General features: G+C 41.4%; 1 protein-coding gene across 1 annotated transcript in view; it reads right to left on the bottom strand.

Annotated features, from left to right (window-relative positions):
• Positions 1 to 3,174: 3,174 nt before the first annotated feature.
• Positions 3,175 to 21,070, bottom strand: part of ccdc88b (coiled-coil domain containing 88B) — a 38,023-nt gene continuing 20,127 nt past the window's right edge. Inside the window, exons 18-28 of the mRNA XM_079268182.1 lie at positions 20,790 to 20,949; positions 19,571 to 19,969; positions 16,995 to 17,156; positions 16,393 to 16,670; positions 16,056 to 16,199; positions 13,984 to 14,170; positions 12,019 to 12,164; positions 7,684 to 7,791; positions 5,803 to 5,954; positions 3,570 to 3,901; positions 3,175 to 3,327 (exon numbers count right to left, since the gene is read on the bottom strand). Of these exons, the coding sequence (XP_079124308.1) occupies positions 3,265 to 3,327; positions 3,570 to 3,901; positions 5,803 to 5,954; positions 7,684 to 7,791; positions 12,019 to 12,164; positions 13,984 to 14,170; positions 16,056 to 16,199; positions 16,393 to 16,670; positions 16,995 to 17,156; positions 19,571 to 19,969; positions 20,790 to 20,949 (2,131 nt within the window). The 3' untranslated portion in view covers positions 3,175 to 3,264. The remainder of the gene's footprint in view (positions 3,328 to 3,569; positions 3,902 to 5,802; positions 5,955 to 7,683; positions 7,792 to 12,018; positions 12,165 to 13,983; positions 14,171 to 16,055; positions 16,200 to 16,392; positions 16,671 to 16,994; positions 17,157 to 19,570; positions 19,970 to 20,789; positions 20,950 to 21,070) is intronic.

Here is a 21,070-nt window from a genome sequence, read left to right as displayed (position 1 = left end):
TTGCACAGATGCATCTCAGTGGGAAGCACCAAGACGAAACAAAAGTCTGATGCACCGCTAAGTATGGATGCCTAGCCTGTTCAGTTAGTGGACTAAGTGGTTAAACCGAGGTTTTTGGAGGCTTTTAAGAAAGATCATTCAAATTTGATGGAAGCAAAGTGGAGATTTCTGGCACAACTTTGGCTCCTTCCAAGGTGCAATGAGGGAAAAAAGTTTTCTTGGTTCGAAGAAAGAAAGAGTGACCTTGATTGAGAAAGGGAAAAGTATTCAGAGAGAGAGAGAGAGAGAGAGAGAGAGAGAGAGAGAGAGAGAGAGAGAGAGAGAGAGAGAGAGAGAGAGAGAGAGAGAGAGAGAGAGAGAGAGAGAGAGAGAGAGAGAGAGAGAGAGAGAGAGAGAGAGAGAGAGAGAGAGAGAGAGAGAGAGAGAGAGTCTTTACAAAAGGAAGAAGGCAAAAATCATTGAAAAGGAGGGTTGAGAAAGTGATGTTCGCTGATCGTGTCACACCCCTCAGGTGCTCAATAATTAAGCAGCTGAGCAGACTCTTGAGATCCAACGATGATGTCAACCAAGGCAACCATCCATCATGCATCCCTTTAGGAATCACAGGTGGCACTTAATCACTCATTTTGTGCTGTCTCTCTCTCGGTCTCTCTCTCTTTCCTCTAAGGCTTTTTCTCACTGATTTTGTGTTGCTGCTGCTTGTTATGCTTTCAGGGACAAACAAACCCTTCCTTTTAAAAAACTAAAATGCTGGTTTATTTCAGCGAGACATCCTGTTGAAAAGATAAGGGTCCAATTGCAAATTAATCGCATTACTGTTTATATTCATCCTCCTCAAATTGCCCCTATTTAACAATGTATTGATAATGTGAGTGGGTCAAAACATTTGAAAAGATAACGAGCGCTGTGTGCGTAACCACAAGGCTAGCCCGTTGAGAATGTAAAGCCTTAAGGCCTTTGCACACCGGGGACATGACGAATAAACGACACGGAAATGCAAATTACTCCGCTGCAAATATTTCGCCTCAAAACTATTGGAATGAATTCGCTCAGGCAGAATATCAACTACTGGGGTCCTTATGACTCAGAGCAGCGTCTGTCTGAGGTGAATTGTTGTTTATCCTAAGCTACTGTATGGCAAACCAATAACTTTCACACATTCACCGCACTCTCGGCGCTCCGTCGCGCCGAGAGTGCGGTGCTCTGAATAACCGGATGCTGCCTTCCAGCAGCGCTCTGGATTCACTAACGGTCCAGTTTGTGCTCTGAGTGACAATAGAAACGCACCAACAGTGTCTCTGAGTGTCGTCTTTGAATATGCCCATTCTGCACACAAGATTGGTTGATGCCAAAATAGGCCTCTTTTTTTGCAGCATAATCGTGTTCGTGTGTTGAAGTACTTGTGACAAAAAAAATACATTGACGTACACCCCTTGGTGTGTAAAGGCCTTTAACCTTCACTTTTTGTCTGTGGGCGCCGTCTGCCCGTGTGCCTGAAGGCGTGTGATTGTTGCATTGCACTCATAATAAGCCTCAGAGTGACTGGCAGAACCAATATCTTGCTCTCGCTTTGCCCCGCGCTCAATCAGGCGGCTCGCTGTGCAGCCCCACGTCATGCATCTCAATTCCACAAACACAATGTTCGGAGCCGAGAGAACGGGCCTGCTTTTTTGATTAATGTCACCATGACAACTACATAATTCATGAATTGTATTAGCGACCCATTTGTCATTTGCAAATCATGATTCAGGGATGTGTGTTTGGGGAGGGCTGGCTTTGCAGACGCTATCCTTAGTGTTGTCTTCTGCACTCACACCCGCTCCAAAACAACAACCCCTACCGGAAGCACTGACGTAACCTCGCCCTATACGAGGGCCCTTTAGCTTCATGATGAACTCTCAGGTCTGCTCATTTGGAAAGCTGCATGCTAATTCCCCTCCTCTTCATCTGTCTGTCTGTCTGTTGGCAGAGGGCTGGCCGGCTCTACACTGACACCATTTGGTGCGACAGTGTAAGGAGTTGGCGAGGATTCTCATTGAAGCGCCAGTGCAGATAATTTGCCATTAGATCAATGATTTGATTTTTACAGGAACCCAAAAATGAAATGGGATTTGTAGCCATGTGAGCCAGATGGAGGGGTTTCTCCATGTTCATCCCGCTGTGCACAGATCAGAACTTGGGGTTACATCATACATTTATTTATTTCTCTTCCTGCATAATTCTGACTCCGAGCGATCAAACTGGACTGCAGATGACTTAATCACTTAGTTCTTTACTTTAGTAATTATTACGGCACCTTTTATTGGGTGTGTCAGTGCTAATATTCAATACTTTTATCAGTATCTAATAGCTTCTCCTTTTTACCTTGAAGCATATCCTACAAAATATGTGAGACTTTCAGTTCACCAACTTACAGAGGAGGTGATCAGAAGGACCAAAAAAACGTTGTTTTTGTTCATCCTATGAAGGTTTATGGAAGACAAGATGAAGCACTTCTAGCACTGAACTTTCAAACAGAAATACATGTTGTAATAAAATCTACTTTGATATTCCTGGTGTCTTCACTAAGCATCTGTATTTTAGCGGGCCCACACACTGCACAGATGGTGCGTGGGTCTGTATGTAGAGTACGGAGCCCTGACACAAACAATGCAGTAAAAGGTCGGAAATATAGCCGAAAACATCAATAAATAATATTGTAAGTCAATAATTAACATGGAGTGTAAAAAGGAATATAAAAGTACGGCAGCTATGGTTGGGTTTTGGCACAAAAACAACTTGGTTACGGGAAAGATCCTGATGTGGCTAAAACGTATCTTCTGTTAGGGGATGATTGTTCCTACAGGAGCCCATAGGCTGGTTAAAACAAACTTATGCTGACTTTTGGTAGGAAATGGGAAGCAAACAGCAGTTTGAAAGCAGGGAATAGATAACGATAAAATGTGTGGCAAAACCAAAGAAAAAAGGATCGAAGTAAAAGATAAATAAAGTGAAAAAATTAAGTTTTGCATGTAATTTATCAACTGATTTGTTGTAAAGGAAAAATGATATTTAAGTGATGTATTCAGTTTTATTTTTGACTAATAACGTGTTATATACAGTGTAGCAGAAAGATGACAACTAACTACACTAACTATTGCCAAAAGGATTTATTCATCCATGTAGGCTATTCAAAATACATTAGAAGGATCTCATATCTAAAATAGTCAGACATATCAAAAGCTGCATCAAAACATTTTTGCCAGGAGTGCATAAAAAGTGTTTTTAATTGAGAGTCGACTGCTCTGTCTCAGGTCGTCGTGGTGCCGTCACTGGAGTGTTGATTGTCTGGAAGGCAGAGAAGATCACAGTCTAACTGGCGCATACATGTTTCATTATAAATAATATTAGCTGTATGTTGAATGCTTGAATTAACGTGTTAATTTAAAATTCAATCTAAAAAATCTCAGCATTTTCTTACTTATTTAGCTATTGTCGTCCTTTAAAGGAACACCTGATTAAATGGCTTGTTATGGAGGCCAGTACAGACATGGACATGCATCCTCCTCATCCCACTTTCTCCACCTCACCTCTTCATCGCCTTCGACACTCTCCTGACTGCTCAACAGTGCGTCTGCTGCCTGGCGTGTGTTTGCTTCGCGTCTTTGTCCCTCCCAGAGGACAGCGGAGTTGTTCTGGCTGGAGCACAGCCGCAGGCGGGGTGGTGTTTTGTGGTCACCGGGACTGAAGGATTGGGAGACTCCAGAACCTGCTCTTGCCAGCCCAAGCCCCCCCCAGCCGTGACGGGATCCCAGCTTACGACGGCCGCGCATTGCTGGAGTCCCGGGAGCCGAGATGTCCAGCTCTGTCTGGGAGGGAGCTTTTCTCATGGGAGAGGGAGAGACTGGAGCACTGCGGGGGTCTGAAACAATATGAAATCAATTCAAAGTTATTGTTACTTAAATTCCATGTGCATACAAAGGCCATGGTAGTAATGTTAACATTTTGACATCAGTAAATTATCGGCTCCTTCATGCTGAGATAATATAATCAATGATGGTTTTCAACATTTGTCTTCAGTGCTCAATGTTTCGCTGTGTGCCACCAGGTGGGACAAATCTGCTGACGGCTTGAAAGCACAAACCAGGAAGGTACTTTACTTTTTCCTCCAATGCAAATGCAGTTCCAGGGACGATGAAAGATGCCGAAATGAATTAGGGATATAAATGAATTGTGGCTCAGGTGGTAGAGCTTGTCCGTCACGAATCACGAGATTAGTTCTTCGATTCCTGACCCCTCCTGTCCACATGTCATAGTGTCCTTGAGCAACACATTAGACCCAGAAAATGTGCTCCTGATGGCCCGGCAGCCCTGCCAACCATCATTCTGTGAGTGTGTGAATGTGACGTAGAAAAGCACTGTTAATAAGTGCTCATTTCTAAACCCCTTGTTTAGCAATTCTAAGTTGTATACAAACAATAAAGGGTACATGCTTTGTAAAGCATGTTCGTCAAGCACATATGCTGAGTTTCTATCCATGCATTTGTCAACTGCAATTCCCCCTGGGATGCATCACAAAAAATGCACGCTATAAATGTAATCGCATGTACGGATATGTTTGAATGGCAGCAACCTAACCTTCTTTTTATGAGACAATATGGCATTTCAAATAACAATTATACTGATGATGCTCAAAATTAAATTGGTAAAAATGCTACTTTCAAAATGTGCCACCATATAATGGTCTAACTTGGTAATCAGTGCTGTTTAAACTGTACTAAGTAGTTCAAATGCGTACATCTTTTTATTACATTTTTCTAGAGAATTTAAAACACAGTTAACTAAACAGCTTAACGTGGATAGAACCCTGATCTTAATATTCAAAAAGGAAATCCTAACCTATTTAACAGTACATTATACCAAATTGAAATATTATACATTATTTATAAATTCTGACTTAATGAGATAAAGAACTGCAGGCAGAACTCGCTGTGCCCCAGTCTGTTCAGAGTTGTAACACCAGCTGCAAAAACTGACCTGAGGCCAGTTAAGGTCAAGTTAAGACTCCATAAAGCGGGTTAGTTTCAGGGTTAAATGTTTGAATTGTGGGAAATGTCACCTCAAAAACTGGGATTCAAATGACTTTTAACTGGGATATATATCGTGTTTGCTACATGCACCATCTTTAGATTTTCTCTTTCTTCCACTGAGGTGTGTAGCTCAGATATCGAGAGTCCTTCTGGGCCAGAGGCTCGATTTAAAACCACCAATCCTCCTGTTGAGGAACAGAAAGAGCCAGGCCTCCCGGTGTTGGTCCTGACACACAGTTTAGAGGGCTGGGTTTATGGAGGGATAACAGAAAACGCAATGCGAGGAAAAACTGTATTAAATGAGGACAATAACAGTATGTTAAAAAGAGAGAAAACATATCATGAATGCAGGTTTGAGCTTACAGCTTGGCTTTGAAAATGTCTGCAGAGAGTTTTATTCCCCCTCTCTCAGCCAGTAAAATGCATTCCACAGTCAAGGTGCATTAAAAGAGGCTGAAGTCTTGTGAATATTTTCCTTTCAACATGTGGTTAGCAGAGAAAGCCGGCCTCGGTAAGTCTTGGCACTCTATAGGGAGAGATCTAACGGGAAGAGAGTGGTATCAATGCCGACCACACTTGGTAGTCATGAGATGATTTGTATGCATGCCTGTAGCCTCGCTTGATGGGGTGAGCATGTGAGCATATCTTTGTGAAAACCAGTCGGCTGGTGTTTGTGTGTGTGTGAGAAAGAAAGAGAGGTAGTGTGCTGGGCTGAGTGTGTGTGTGGTCTCACCAGGCTGAGGTGTGTGTGTGTCTGACGTAAATTCAGTGCTGTCGGCCAGGTTTTCCACGCTGCCCAGGGCTGTGAAGAGGGCGCGTCCCTCTCTTCCTCCTCCCCGCGGTTTGATTAGCTTCTTCATCCTGTCCGCAATCCAGTTAGATTTCCTACGAGGGCACAGAGGACAGGGACCATTTACAAAGAGGAATGAGCTAGGAGTGTGTGTGTGTGTGTGTGTGGATGCCAAGTGTAACAAGGGCTGCATGTTTTCAAAATGAGAATAAAATGGCCCTAAAGGTGCGAGCCAACCATCATTTATTGTGCCAACGAAAGCACTTTGTACCATGACGTCAAGAACATCTATTTGTAAATGTTACAGTTCAAATGTCATTACCATATTCATTTGTAGAACTAAGGAGAAAATGCAATTCTATGAGACTTGGATCATTTATACACAACAATCCTAACTCTTTCCTTTGCGGTACAAACGGCTTACCAATGAAAGACAGATAGACGCTTCCTCAGAATGAATTCGGCGAATTGAGGTGTTGTGCGAAACAACTTATGAACTGAGATAGCTGGACCTCAGTTTACCAATTTATTGTCTTATACTGGCGCATCTCTGGAAACTAGCCTTCATGAAAGCACCACAAAGTCGTTCTCCTTTTACTGTGTTACACTAAGAGGAACAGAAAGAGATCGTCCTCACAGATTTGATCATGATGCACTCACAGGAAACCAGTGGCTTAGAGATGATAGAAAACACAACGCGAGGGAAAAAACATCCTCCTCATATAGAGAATAAGCCATCATCCGAAGAAGTGTGTGTGTGTGGGGGGGGGGGGGGGGCTTTTATTAGAAGCTTTTCATTGAAAGGACGATACAAACACATATTACACTGTAACCGCTCTAAAAGCTTGACATCTAACAGAACAGATTCTGTATACAAAGTGAAAATGTAGCATATAATCTGAACACAGTGCGAGGCCCCCATCTAACAATTACTTGTGAACCGTAACATTTTCAGACGACAAGGTACTCTTGAGAGCGAAACACCGCACAAAACACAAAACGGGGAAATGAAATATCCTGCGTCTCTCAAACGGTCTGGAAGCAAAGGCTTCATAACAATACAAACAATTTGAATGAAAAATCATCATTTGATCCAAATGGTTGCATTGTATTCAGCTCAGGGTCAACACCTTTGCCACCTCTCAGAGCCCAACAACAACATGAAGAGAGTGAAGAAGCATAAAACATATTTTGTTGAAATATTGACATATTTTGTGTTTTTGGCATTGCGGCTATCTCGGTTCATCAGCGCTTGCCAACTGTCATCAGAGTAACGAAAATGTTAAAATGGCAACAATGAATTAAAAACCAGGAATCCAAATTAGATCCTGTGTTTGTACGGTTTAGGGTTTGATGGTACCGTGACTTGTTGATGCTGGGGTTAAAGTAGTGTTACTGATATTGTGTCCACCTAATGGGGTGGAGAGAATATAAGAAACACCTTCCAATATAATGCAATAAAATAGAGTCGCTTCAATCCTACACATTATATTTATTGATATAAATAAGTAAAACATTGTTGTATTCTGACTAAAAACACAATTTAATTCCATCATTATTAACCTTGTTTGAACTAAACTCTATTTATCTGTACAATTCCTTTAAAATGTTGTATAAATTCATGTTATAATGTCCCACTGCATTGGCATTTGCACTGCACTGTATTTCTTTTCTTTGTTTCGAGCACTTCAATTGTCTTTGTGTGTGAAATGTGCTGTACAAACACATTTGCCTCCCCTTGTCTTCTGCAGGGATATTGTATTGTATAAATGCACAGATGTAGGTGTGTGTGTATTTATATATATATATATTTATATACAGTACTTGGCTTTGCTGGATGGAGGTAGCATGCTGGGCTCGAGGACTCGATACTGATCCATAATCTTCTCCACCAGTTTCTGCTTCTCCCGCCGGAGCTCGCTCAGCTTCTCCCTGAAGAGAAACACATGGAAGCATCAGCTGAGTAGGAAAGTCTGTTTGATTCATTTCATGCATTCATTATCCGTGCAGGTTGACGGGATTATTCTGAAAGTGGGTATGTAACGTGGCTGATGTGCATGAATCAGCCCCTTCCTGTAAACTCACGACTGAGAATTGGAGCTCGCTGTGCTGTTTAAACTGGACTCTTTTTAAACCAGAAGATCAGAAATGAGACTGTGTGTGGATGTTAATGTTCACGGGCTGCTGGTGAGCGGAGGGTTCAGGGTTCAAGCTGCGTGTGTGGACAGACATAAAGCAGGACGTTGATGAATAGCCTGTGTGCTGCAAATACAGTTGAGAGAAGTAACAAAGCAAGTTCTGCTTTGAGCATGACAGTTTCACACTGGTTAATGCTTTTCTGTTGTTATGGAAAGCTGTTAGGAAGTCCTGCTGTACATGCAGGACTACATTGCTAAAAAACACATCTTCCTGTCGTGGAATATGTACTTCAAGTAACTGGCAGGCTACATTTTATGATACTGTGTTACCTTATTTATTTATATATCAAACATCAAGAATCTGTTGTTTTTAGCCAAGGCAGATATTCGTGATCCCCAGAGGATGAAGCCTACTGATGATCCCCTGACTTCTCCTCTTGCGCCCCCATGAGGCTCATATTTGTTGTTTTGAGAGAAATATCTCAAACACTATTGGATTGATTGCCATGAATTGTATTCCAGACCTTCATGTTGCTCTCAGGATGAATTGTAAATAATTTGAGGATAATGACGTTTCTGTCAGTTCCAGCTGTGCTTTGTGTTTAGTGCAAATTGGCTAATGCTACCATGCTAACTTAAACTTTTTTGGGGATTGTCACAGGTTCATACATGAAATTCGACCATTCTAAGCATTTTAGGAGCACCTGGGGAGCAACTTGAGGTTCGGTGTCTTGCGCAAGGACACTTCGACATGCGGGGATCGAACCACCTCAGCCGCTAAACACGCTAAATTAGGATGCTGAACATAGTAAGCAGTATATCTGCTTAGCTTTAACATGTTAGCATTAGCATTTAGCTCACAGCACCACTGTGCCTTGAACAGCCTCACAGAGACGCCATCGTGGTTTTAGACGCTTCATCTTGTTTTCATATGTCTGATCAGTAAGTCCAGTTTATTGAATGTTTTCCAATGTAATAATGTTGCTATTCAGACCCTCAGCTCCTTTAAATCAAGATTGAAGACTTTGCTGTTTGCTGCTGCCTTTAATTGAACCACATTCAATTAATATATTAATCAATTTCCTGCATTTCTGCATTTTACTACTGTATTTTATTTCTTCCACAGTTTTTTAATGTTTAAATGCAATGAATGTTCTTAATTGTTTTTAAATCTCCTTTTCTTTTGCCTTGTGTTTTGATGCTTTTAATGGTTTTATGTGAAGCACTTTGAATTACCTTGTTGTTGAAATGTGCTATACAAATAAACTTGCCTTGCCTTGCTATTGGCTCTGATTATTTTTCTGTCCTTTCTTAAAAATCCTCAGTACATCCATCAGCTACAAACCAAAGCATCTATCTGGCAGATCAATATCAAATGTATTAAATAAGTTCAGTTTGGCACAGCACTCTTGAAGGCCCGTTCAATTCATTTCATGAAAGCTTACGAGGCCTCACATGTTTGCCCGCTGAATTCACAACATGTCCTGCAACATTAAGTTCAGAAGGGCAAAGTCACTGCATCATTTGCTCTGCGTCACTCACAACAAAAGTGTTTTCGTAAAGCAAACATTTTAAACTGTCTTTTGCACTTATCAAGGTCTGGAATATATTTAGTCAGACACTTCTTCAGTGAAAATAAAGAGACGAGAGTGACTGAGAGGCAGGAGGCCTCGACGTCTGTGACGTGTCTTTCAATCTGTTGAAAACACTCTCTAAAGTGTTGTGTTTATCAGGTAGTTTATCTTAAAAGGTACACTTAGAACTATTTCCCACCAAACTGGACAAGTGATATTTTGTACATTTCTGTGTTTGGCCATCACATGGACTAATATGTAGCAGATTGGACTGTTATGTCATCCAGTTTGTGATTTTATCTTGTCATGATGAACTTCCACCCTATTTAGGATCCAAGTGTTAGTTTGGATTAGATTGTCATTCCTTATTAACCACACTACAGTTTACTTGGCTCAGGACAGAGACCTGCATTTCCTGCTCAAATAACCTGAACTGCAAGAATAAACACTCCAGTTCAAATAAACACTCTAAAAATGCACTGTAAGCCTTTGGTTCTGAATACCTCATCAAATAATTTAGATGGAAAAAATACGAATCAGGGAATCTGTTGAGGTTTCAGTTGAAGCGTTTGGAACGAGCACAAAACCTTTTTGATCTCTGAAGTGGTTTCAAGAGCTAAATCGAAGTGATGTCTACAGAACAGCTCTATTTCAATAACATTAAAATGTTTGCATTAGGTAGGAGTGGAGAGGGTGATACCGGTACGAGTCAGGTTTGATATGGATCAAGTCTCACTGACACGCTTAAGGTCGCCCCCAGAGGGAGTCTGGAGCAACAGCGGGTCCTGTCTACATCATTAGAAGTGCTCGACAGTAGAGATTGTGAGTTTCTAGCTCATTCTTTTTTAAACTGAGGGTAGCTGCAGAGTCCAGTGATGACTCTGTGGTCATCACTACAAAAAAACCCTTTCACAAATCATTTACCCCTTCCTATTAAAGGTACCCTGTGGTGTTTTCTTCTCGACAGTTATATTTATGTTTATTGTTTCTCACAGACACGCACTGAGTGTATCCTTAAAGCCCGACCAATGAATTAAATGCAATTCCTTTTTTAGACATTTTGGAACCTGCATTTTTCCAATCCATGTTTTCTAGCCTGTTAGTTTCCTCTTGTCTTTTCCTGGTGCATTGCTACTCTTCTTGCTGCATTACTGCCAACTGCAGGCAGGAATATTGTGATTTTGTGTGCTCTTGCATGTACATCCTCCTAGAAATGACAAGCAAAATGTGAACACACATTTACTCACTTCATATAGCTACTTATGATCGAAAGCTACACAGGGTGCCTTTAACATGTAGCAACTTAAATGTTACTCTAAAATCCTTCTTAAGATAAAACTATATTTCTCTATTTTGCGTGAATCACGTATATAAATGACACAAACTGTTTTTGTGTTTGTTCCAAAGATTCAAAGAAGTGATATCATGCCACAATAAAGGCTACATCTATAAACTCTTGTTGGTCAAACCCAAGATCCATCTTGAATGCCTAATTATCCTGTTTATCCCATTATCCCAGCATGCACTGAGGATTTGAAACAAACAAACAAAAGGGCAGTCGTGCATAGTCAGACGTCCACAGCGCTGTGTCAGTTCTGGAGAATGTTCCGGCTCCACACATGTCCGTTCTGCTATAGGGGGTAAAAACACAATGACTTGATTGGTTTTCTTTAAACCGATGCCCTTGCATAATAGACAGCGGTGATAGCGGAAGGGGAGGAGAATGCCGCTTGACATACCCGGCCGATGGCAGGTTTATAGCCACAGTCTTCATCGGGTGAGTATGAAGAGGAAGGCAAGGGGAGCGAGAGGGATGGTAAATCGGGCACATGCTGACGTTTGTTTTTGTTTGTTTGGGTGTTTCGTTTAAAATATCAACAATCTTTCTCCGGAGTTGCTGACTCCATCTTTAAAGGTGGCTGCGTGGTAAGCTGCTGAACTAAAATGTGCTGTTTACAGTGACATTTTTCTCACTTATTTAAGAAAAAATAGTGAAACCGTGGTGAATAACAAATTTGTTTTAAGAATAAAAGCTTTAAATTAAGCTGCAAAAAGATTTAATTTGTGAGAAATGTGTCTCATTACACTTAACAGGTGAAACCAGCCCTGCATGCTCCCTATTAGTTCTGGATTCATCTGATTAGTCTGGTTATCATTTTAAAGGACGACTGCAAAGTGTTGTTGTACTTTGAAATTGTTGTCTCGCAGTCTCAAATCTCTACATAAGTGCTTTCATGTCCTGGATATGAATACAGGCCGTGTTAGCACCTGCAATGTTGACAAATAGTGTTTTCTGTAACACACATTACTTAAGTTTCATTTGAACAACAGTGTTAAATGTCTTCTTGTGAGGAAACCTGATTTCCTTGTCAATATGCTTCTGTGTTGTTAGTAATTCCAAACAAAAGAAGTTGTGTGCGTGTGTGTGTGTGTGTGTGTGTACTGACTGGTACTCCCTCTGCTGTGAGTAATGCTGGTCTCGGCGCTCCAGGCTCTGCTCCAGTAAGGCCCGGTTCTCCTTCAGCAGGCCCTGGTTCTGCTCTGCTAAGTGTCGGTTCTCCTCCTCCATGTTCCCCTTCAGCTGAGTCAACAGCTACACACACGAGACAATAAGTGTCAATCACAATAATTCATTTGGTAAGATACAAACATTTAGTTGTTGTATGTGTGTGTGTGTGTGTTAGGGCACAAATATCCATCAATGTAGACAAGAATAGCAAATGTAAAAGAGAGAAAACACACAATGGACCTGCAGAAATATTGATACAGGTTCATTTAGAAATTGTTGAAAAGTTGTCAGCAGTATTGAATGTTACAACCTTTGAAAAATGTCTTCAAGACTTAAGATGTCAAAAGCAACTGAACAAGATACAAAGAGACCCAATTGATTGGGACTGAATAGCTGGTGCATTGGTGGTGCAAACTTGCTTCATGAAACCTGACAAAACTGTGAAGCAAAAGGTCAGAGCTCAGCAGCACTAAATGACTGAAAGGCAGTCTCATAAATGAACAAAGATGCTGTTTGAGGCAGAGTTAACCTCAAAATCGAACACAAAACCACATCATCTATGAATGGAATTACTTTGTGAAAGAAGTTAAAAACAGGTGATCCTTCTTAACATCTGAACACAGTTTAGAATCTTTGAAACCTTACAAGAAGGTACGGCTGCACCTTTATATGAACATCTTTCACAATTTCCTATTTGTAATTCTGTTTCCAATTATTTTCACCTTTCACGGCCGCAGTCCTGTTTAATCCCCTGCAGCGCCATCAGTTAGCACAGCTGCTGCAACAGGTTAATTGCGAGACCAAACAGTCTCCAAATGTTTCCTTTTGATCAAACCGAAGCCTTGCACACTGTAATGAGAAGCCTGGCTGTCTGGTTCCCAGGGTCAAAACCTAACTACCTGCAGTGCAACACATTATGTTTGTGTTGCATTAATCAGAATCTGAATAAAGTTGATGCCAAGTGGGTTTTCACTGCCTTTGTGTTTATGAATACAAATATGAAGAGACCAATTAAAGAATCAAACCATTGCAGCTGGGTTTTTCCCCACACCGCCAAAATCAGGGGTGTATTACGGGGGGTAATGGCCCCTTCCCCACTTCCTACCCCTCAACTTCAAGTGACCTTGCTCTGACCACACCCATCTCTGAACCTTGCCTTCGTTTTGATCTCAACTACTCACCTGTAAAGTTACAGCATGTTGCACGGTTGCATTGCTATGATTAGCAAGTGTAAAAATGGCTATTTGACATTTTATAGATGATTATGAAAACTGTGGTGCGACCAACTGACAATAATCCAGAGAACTGGTCTACGCATGTCTTGAATCCTGCAGGGATTTTGTGTATCTGCTGCTTCTCGTACATTTCTTCACATCTATCTGCAAACCAGAACTCCTGTACCAGCTTTTGATTCAGGGTTCAGCTGGATGCAGCAGCATAACGTGAGATCTGCTTGTTGACTTCTTAAACCCTTTACAGGAAGTCAATTTCCACCTGTTTCGCCCCTCAAACGACTGGAAACTTTGCTGGTTGAAGAACATTTTCAACATTCAGCGCTCGTTTGACAGCATTGCACAGAAGAGTAAAGCTGTTCTGGAGGCAAAGATGGTTCAACTCTTTATTCATTACTTGGTATTCAGTTTCTGTTTGGCCCAATATATCATTTTTCTGACTTGTCAATCTGAAATTTTATTTTTATCTCGAGCTGTTCCTCAATGACCACAACTATGGACAATTCTCTTTAAAACCTGCAATTCAGACCTAATACATCCGGTTTATTTTATATAAAGAGGGTAATGTATTCGGGTGTCTGTGAAGCACTAAATCCCTTTTTTGCATGTCAATGGTCGGCTGGCAGCTTGAATACAGAACACCTGTGTGTAAATACATTTCAGGTTAATACCTGGTACTGGCTGGTGAGGCGGGCGCTGCTGATGTCCAGGCTCTGGTTGGTTTCCCTCAGGCCGCTGAGTTCCCCCTCCAGTCGCGTCCGTTCCAGCTGGGAGTTGCTCAGTTCGGCCCTCAGCACCGAGCCCTGAGCCAGCAGCTCCGCCTGTGACGCCAACCCCTCCTTCTGCTGGGCCTGCAGCCTGAAACATCGACACACAGGACGGGCTTTACTCACCGCTGTCACTGTTATTTGTCCTGTGAAGTGTTGTGTGTCATTTGTTTGGTACGTGCTCTTTAACTCAAGCTCATCACTATATTACATTGTGATCACAGAGCCAGAAAACAACCAACAAATAAATCTGATATCATCTCAGATAGATTGAAGAACACATGATGGGGCCAGTCAGTGGTTTTAGAGCATTGCTTGAAAAACATACAGCAAAGCAGTTTGCTTTGTTTTGTTTTGTAGTGAGAACTACAATGAGTGTGGATGAACGTCTTAATGGTCACTGTGGGGGCAATTTGGTAATATCTAGTCATTAAACATTTTATGCTCCCAATGTGGATTCAAAATGTTTTGGAGTGAAACTTTTTATGTTGAAGTTAAAACTGAACCAGTGTACAGCATGGCTCAGCATTAAACTAATTGGCTGCTATCCATATTTTTTCCTTTAGAGATACAACTAATCATTGCATCCAGTGTTGATTAGTCAATGAAATATTCGTTATATATAATACAAGCAATTAGTAAAACAATGAGTCTGTGGTGACCTCTTCAAATGTCTTTGTTTTGTCCAACCAATGGTCCAAAACCCCAAATTAATAGGGTTGCAATCATCGAAGACAAAAATATAATAAATAAAATGAACTGATTTTTTTGGCCACTTATGGCGGCAGAAACAAGTTGTGAACATTGACATTATTAGGTTTTTATTGTGCACGTGTTAGCGAACAGTTGCTTATTTATACATCCAGCAGTTACTGAGCAACATTACCATTCATACAGAGTCATATTTCTGTCCTGCTGATTAGTATAAGTCCAATATTAACTTCTCCTTTTTGGTTTCCACCAACTCCTCCAATACTTTGCTCTTTAGCTCCTAAATTCTCCACTATGTTCACCAGCTAGTCCCTATCTACCCTATGTCCCCATGTACAGTGGGATTCAGAGTTTGTGTTGTTGAAAACAGCTGCGTGCTGCGGTCGATGCCGTGAAAGGGACCCAGAACAGTAACGTTGCTGCTGGACGACTAAACAATGAGCTGAAACGCACTATAAATCTCCGTAGAGCCGAGAGGAGCTGCATATATAAAGGCGATCATTCTTTTTAAGTTCATCAATACCCCCATCATTGTCACATTGTTTTCACTTTGTCATTTGACACCTTATTATTCTGACAATACTGATTGTCACTTTGAAAAAAGGAATGAAATTCAGCGAGAACATTATATTACTAAACATGTCTAAGGACTTATTTTACATGTTACTAATGTATTTTCGATCATGTTTCATCTGTCAACCAGGAGGAGGAGTCCATCCTGTTTCTAGAGTAATCAATCACATCATTATGACAGTGATTATGGATCATTATTGTACACAAGTATCTTATAATGATGACGATCATCATCACCCACCACCCCGTAGATGAGATGTAATCAGACGCTCCAGCAAGACTAGTCTGTGGCTTAAATACACACACCTGATCAAGATAATGAAAATCTAATGAATTCATATCTTCTGTCTAAAAGCTTTAAATGTTCTGCTTTTGGGTGAGTTGGACCTGAGGTTATAAAATATCCAAACAAACCTGCATTTTTTTGTTTTTGTTGCCTTGAGCCACTTAAGTCTGTGCTGCCGTTTTGTACCCAAAAGCTTTCAGGATCAAATCAAAATGCATTCTGTGCATTCATAAAGTACATTTGGATTCAAACCAATTCCTGTGTTGCTCCCTGTGCTTCATATAGAAACATTGATGCTGCTGCTGCTCCTTCATAGTCAAGGCAACATGCATGCGCTAAGAGGAGAGGAGAAAAGGGATGAGCAGATCTCAGTACCTTGATACTGATTGGTGAGTGTATTCGTTACCTCTCGTTGTCTTCTTTCAGCCTCTCCAGCTCTCGTTCCCTCTCAAGTCTCCTCTGGGCCTCTGCTTCCATCTCCTTTCTCTCCATCTTCACCTCCAGCTCTCTCTCATCCAGCTGGGATTTTCCGTCCAAGAGCTCCTTGTACCTTGAGATTACAAACACAGAAAACATAGAAACAATGATGTCATCAAATGTATGACAGAAAGAGAGAGTGTGTGTTTTCAAAGGTTGTGTCGTTGGATTTGTGTGTATATTTTTGTTCTTGGGTGAACTAAAAGTCCTCACAAGGATGGAAGAAGACATTAGGGTCTAATTGAATGCAGTCAGTGTGTGTTTACCTGGCCTCCAGCTCCCGGTGCTGAGCCTCCAGGCTGCGGTTGTTGCTCCTCAGCTGAGAGTGTTTGTCCAGCAGCTCCTCCAGCTCCACCTCCTGCCGCTGCTGGAGAGCAGTCATCCGATCGTGGTCTCGCCTCAGAGCCTCCATCCTGGCCACAGACTCCTCGCGCTCCCGCGCCCACACCTTGGACTCTGCCTCCAGAGCCGCACAGCGGGCCTCGCTCTCACTGCAGCGCGCCAGCACTGCTGCATGCTGGGAGCTTAGGGATGCTTGCTCCACCTGTGTGTGTTTTAAAACAGAGAAATAAGACCAAGACCAAGCAACAGACAAACAGACACTGTCTGAGACAGAGCCATGCCACTAGCAAAGCAAAGAATATGCTGTCTCCCTACATTAACGCAGTCTGGGAGTCAAATAACGTAATATGTCCTTTAAAGCTGTGTCCAAATTCAATGCAAGGGTCTCATGATCAAAATGTGTCCATTAGCCTTAATTTAGGTAAACCAAAGGATTAATTGATAGTAGTCCAATATCCTCCTTTAATCCCAAATTGAGTAAATCATTTCAGATACAATAACGCTCTCCATCTGTGTGTTTGGTCACCTGCAGCTGGGTGTTGAGTGTCTGTAGTCTGGTGCAGGAGTCCTGCAGGCTGAGGGAGTGGCGGCGCAGAGCCTCCAGCTGCTCCTTAAGGTGCTCACGTGCCTCCTGGGACTGAGACAGCCGCGACAGCAAAGCCTCCTGTTCTGCAATCACCACCGCTTTCTGAGGGAGAGAAAAATTTCGTATTGAGATCGTGTCCACGTACAGAGGCATCTGCTACCTTGGACGTCACGTGTGCCTCAAAATATCCATATTGTTTGAACCTCATTTGCAGCTGACCTTTATAAAGCGCTCAGTCAGGTAGCAGCTTCATGACATTTGAGTCAATGTATAAACACAGATGAATTTCATCTTGTGCTTATGCAGAAATGTATATAAACATATCAAATGTATACTAGTCGTCCACATATGATGTTTGTAATCAAAATGTTCTACAAGATTTCAGTGGGTGGAATTTTTGCACGAGTATTTATGATCCAATCAGAAAATCTGCACACGTATTTGTTATTGGCTTGAAGTGTGCTGATTGGAAAATATGATTGATATATTCAAAATGAATAGACAATGTCGTATTTTGCAAAATTACTGGAGGAAATGTGGTGCTTTCATGCAAAACCAAAATGAGCTTGAGGCGCACCAAAACTCGGCTCAACCCCAACAAAACAATGGGAATTTAAATTGCTGGCACAGCAACAACTTTTTCATTTCGGATTCTTTCACATTTCCTACCAGCGCCTGATTGAATCATACTGCTACACCGGGGATTACTACTGTTTTCACTGCTCCTTTAGACTTCCTACTTTTCACTTCACCGTTTTCCCTTTTCACGTCAGTCGTGGAAAGTATACTTTTTAGGTACTTTCTACTTTTAATACGCAACATTTCAGAGCGAAAAAATATGTTTTTTACGTTTACGTTTATGTTTCAGTTTAAGATTTTACATTGAAGAACATATGAAGAGCATATAAAATACAATTATTTAAGATTAAAGCAGTGGTTTAATTGGCGTGTGACTTTCAGATGGTTTCAGTTTATTAACAGTTTGAGGCCCAAAGAGGTGAAAGCATCCCCAAAATATTTTTTAAAAGAATATAAATTTGTGTAGCAGAACTTTCCCTTTTCTTCTTTCTCCCTCATTTATCATCTCATGACCCACAGATTTATATTGTGACCCTTTAGGAGGGGGCCCAACCCCCAGGTTGGGAACCACTGGAACTAACTCACAATATATAAAGTGGTGAAAACCAGTTACACCTTGAGCAGCTACACCAGTACAATTTCAGCACATTTGTCTAATAATACTTTTGAACTTTTTGTACTTGTAATCTCCTTACAGCTCGATGTTAGAGTTTATGTGTGTCTATGTGTGTTTGAGCCAGAGAGAGAAAGTAAGAGCTAGAGCAAGAGAGCAGCAGAAGAGATAAGGAAGATTAACAGTAGCCGAGGTGACATTATAAAAACTGATGGGCAGAGATAAAGTGGTAGTCCTGGAAATAAAGTGCTGCACTCGTGGAAGTGGCGGCCTACTGTGAATTGGTAGACTTCAAGGATCCCCAGAGCAAGAATTTCAACATAATGTAGTTCAGTGATTCTCAACTGGTGGGTCCGCGACCCACTTTTGGGTCGCGGACCCGTTTTCAGTGGGTCAGGCCTTTGCCTGACAAAAAAAAATAAAAATTGTGATTTTATTTTGAAGGGCATTTTTTATGCAGCGGAATTATTCCAGCATTTACGGCACTTGTTCAGCGGTGCAGGAAAAACATTGACCAATGCGGTGTGAATCACATCACGTGATGCAGCTCAGCCAATCAAATATGGGCATTCTGACAAGTTTCCTGACTCAGTGAGATGTACACACACCGTGACACACGGGGAGAGACGAGGACACAGAGAGCAGAGCAGGACTATTGAAGTGAGAGTTGTGAAAGTCAAATCATAGAACGATCTCCAAAGGAGAAAATGTCCAGAGAGACCAGACTCATTAGACTCTGACTAGACAGACTCATAGAGGTGAATTCTTCCAACAGTACTTTCTCTTTTTGGAAGATGAAAAAAATAAAATATCGTGGCTTTTTCACTTCATCCTGAATGAACTGAGTTTAAAGCTGCAGGGCGATTCAGTGAACATAATTTATCTAAAATGAATTGTGTTACGTAATTTATTCTTTAATCCAGCCGTTATTTTACTTGAAATGAGAAGAACATGTATTCATGTATTTCTATGTATCATTTATAATCCATCCAGTTAAATTTGAAAAATGAGAATATTTGTTAAAATATAATTGATGTGTACTTTCTTTATTTGATTTGACAGTTTACTACACAGAGACGTTACTAGACTTTTTGAATATAGATATACCCAAATTATATATATATATATATATATGTATATATATAATTTGGGTCGTGGGTCCCGGCTTGTCATTAAGGGGTGATGGTGGGTCCCGCAGCCAGACCAGTTGAGAACCACTGATGTAAATCATCTCCATCACACAGGAGCTGAACCGAACCAAGCAGACATCCAGAAAATCCCACTCACATCATTCACAAACATGTATGTAAACACAGATACACACCTCTCTTTCCAGCTCTATCAACCGCTCACTCAGCTGCCTCTCTGTCTCTCCTGTGGTATAACCATGGGTCAAGGAAAGATCACGACCTTTGCCAGCTGCAGGGGATTGATCCAGATGTGACGTCTCCTGGGCGCGTGTCTGAGAAATGTGTGCTTTGTCTGAGGAGTCTGAATTTGAATTGGACGTAGTGTCCACCTCCACACTTCCTCTTCTCTTTTCCAAGTGGAGAAGAGATTCACTTTTCTTAAGGCTCTGGCAGAGCGACTCTATTCTCTCCTGTGATTGGTTGAGAGAACCGGTTGTCGTCTTTAGTTCAGCCTCAGCTTTCTGTAGTTTCTGGCACAGACGTTCGACTTCAGTGGACAGTTTCTGGGAACGTTCCTGCTCATTGGAAAGGTCCTGATAAGAGAGAGATAAGAGGCAATGCAGCGCTCAAAGATTAGAATCTGAGGAAAATAAAACAGTGATCTACATCAAAGACAAATCAAAAGTACAAATACATGACTAACTTTACTTGTTTGTTGGTCGATACATTCCTAAAACAATCTTCATATGATCACTTGAATACTATAGTTGTTGCCTAATTCCATACTGCATACTAATTATATACAGTAAGAATAATTGTAATGCTCACAGTATAAGTTAATAGTTAGTAGACAAGAAATGAATGTTTACTTTTTCCAGTGTGGAATAAGCCTTTTGGACATTTATTAATCATCATCATTTTTGCGTCATCACTGACAGATGTAGAGTTGCACCACAGTATTTAGCATGTATGCATTTTTGGATTGTCAGTAGAAAATTGTGTTTTCGTTCCAGTGTGGGAATTCATAAAGACACTATACAGTGCATACATTTCACACTCAGGAAAACACACTTCCAACCTGTCAGCAGAGTCTCCATTTCACATGTGCATTGCATGAAGGGACAATAGTGTCCATCAACAGAACATAGAAAGATCCAGCAAATTTGGTATGGAAATTGCATTCTTTCAGAATACTGACTTTTGTCCCTTTTCCTGTATGAACACACTGAATTCTTATGCAGGACAAACATAGAACCATTGAAGGATGGACTCTTACTATAAATGTATATCAACAGTTTATAGAAGTATTTTCTGCTGTGGATGCTTTTACCCTCCACTACATCCCCGCAGTCAGTGAGTAAACCACCACGTCACAGCTACAACACACACACACACACACACACACACACAAACCTGGGACAGTGAATTAATCTTGGCCTGAGCATCTGCATACTGCTCCTGCAGCTGCTGTTTACCCTCCTCCATGCTGGTTAATCGAGTGCTGAACTCCTTCTCAAGGTCCTGTAGCCGAGTGCAGAGCTCCTTGGATTCAGACAGCTGCTGACACCCACGTCTGTGCACACAGACACAGACACACACACAGCAGCATGGGTCAGGCACAGGTTGAATGAGGATGGAGTTGACGTTAAAGATAAATACGTGGTGCAGCCAAGTAGCTCTCTCTGATGCCTTGT

Source organism: Melanostigma gelatinosum (genome assembly GCF_949748355.1).
Source record: "Melanostigma gelatinosum genome assembly, chromosome: 5".
Lineage (NCBI taxonomy): Eukaryota > Metazoa > Chordata > Actinopteri > Perciformes > Zoarcidae > Melanostigma > Melanostigma gelatinosum.
The sequence above is the reverse complement of the archived record's forward strand: the minus strand, read 5'-3'. Positions and strand labels throughout refer to the sequence as shown.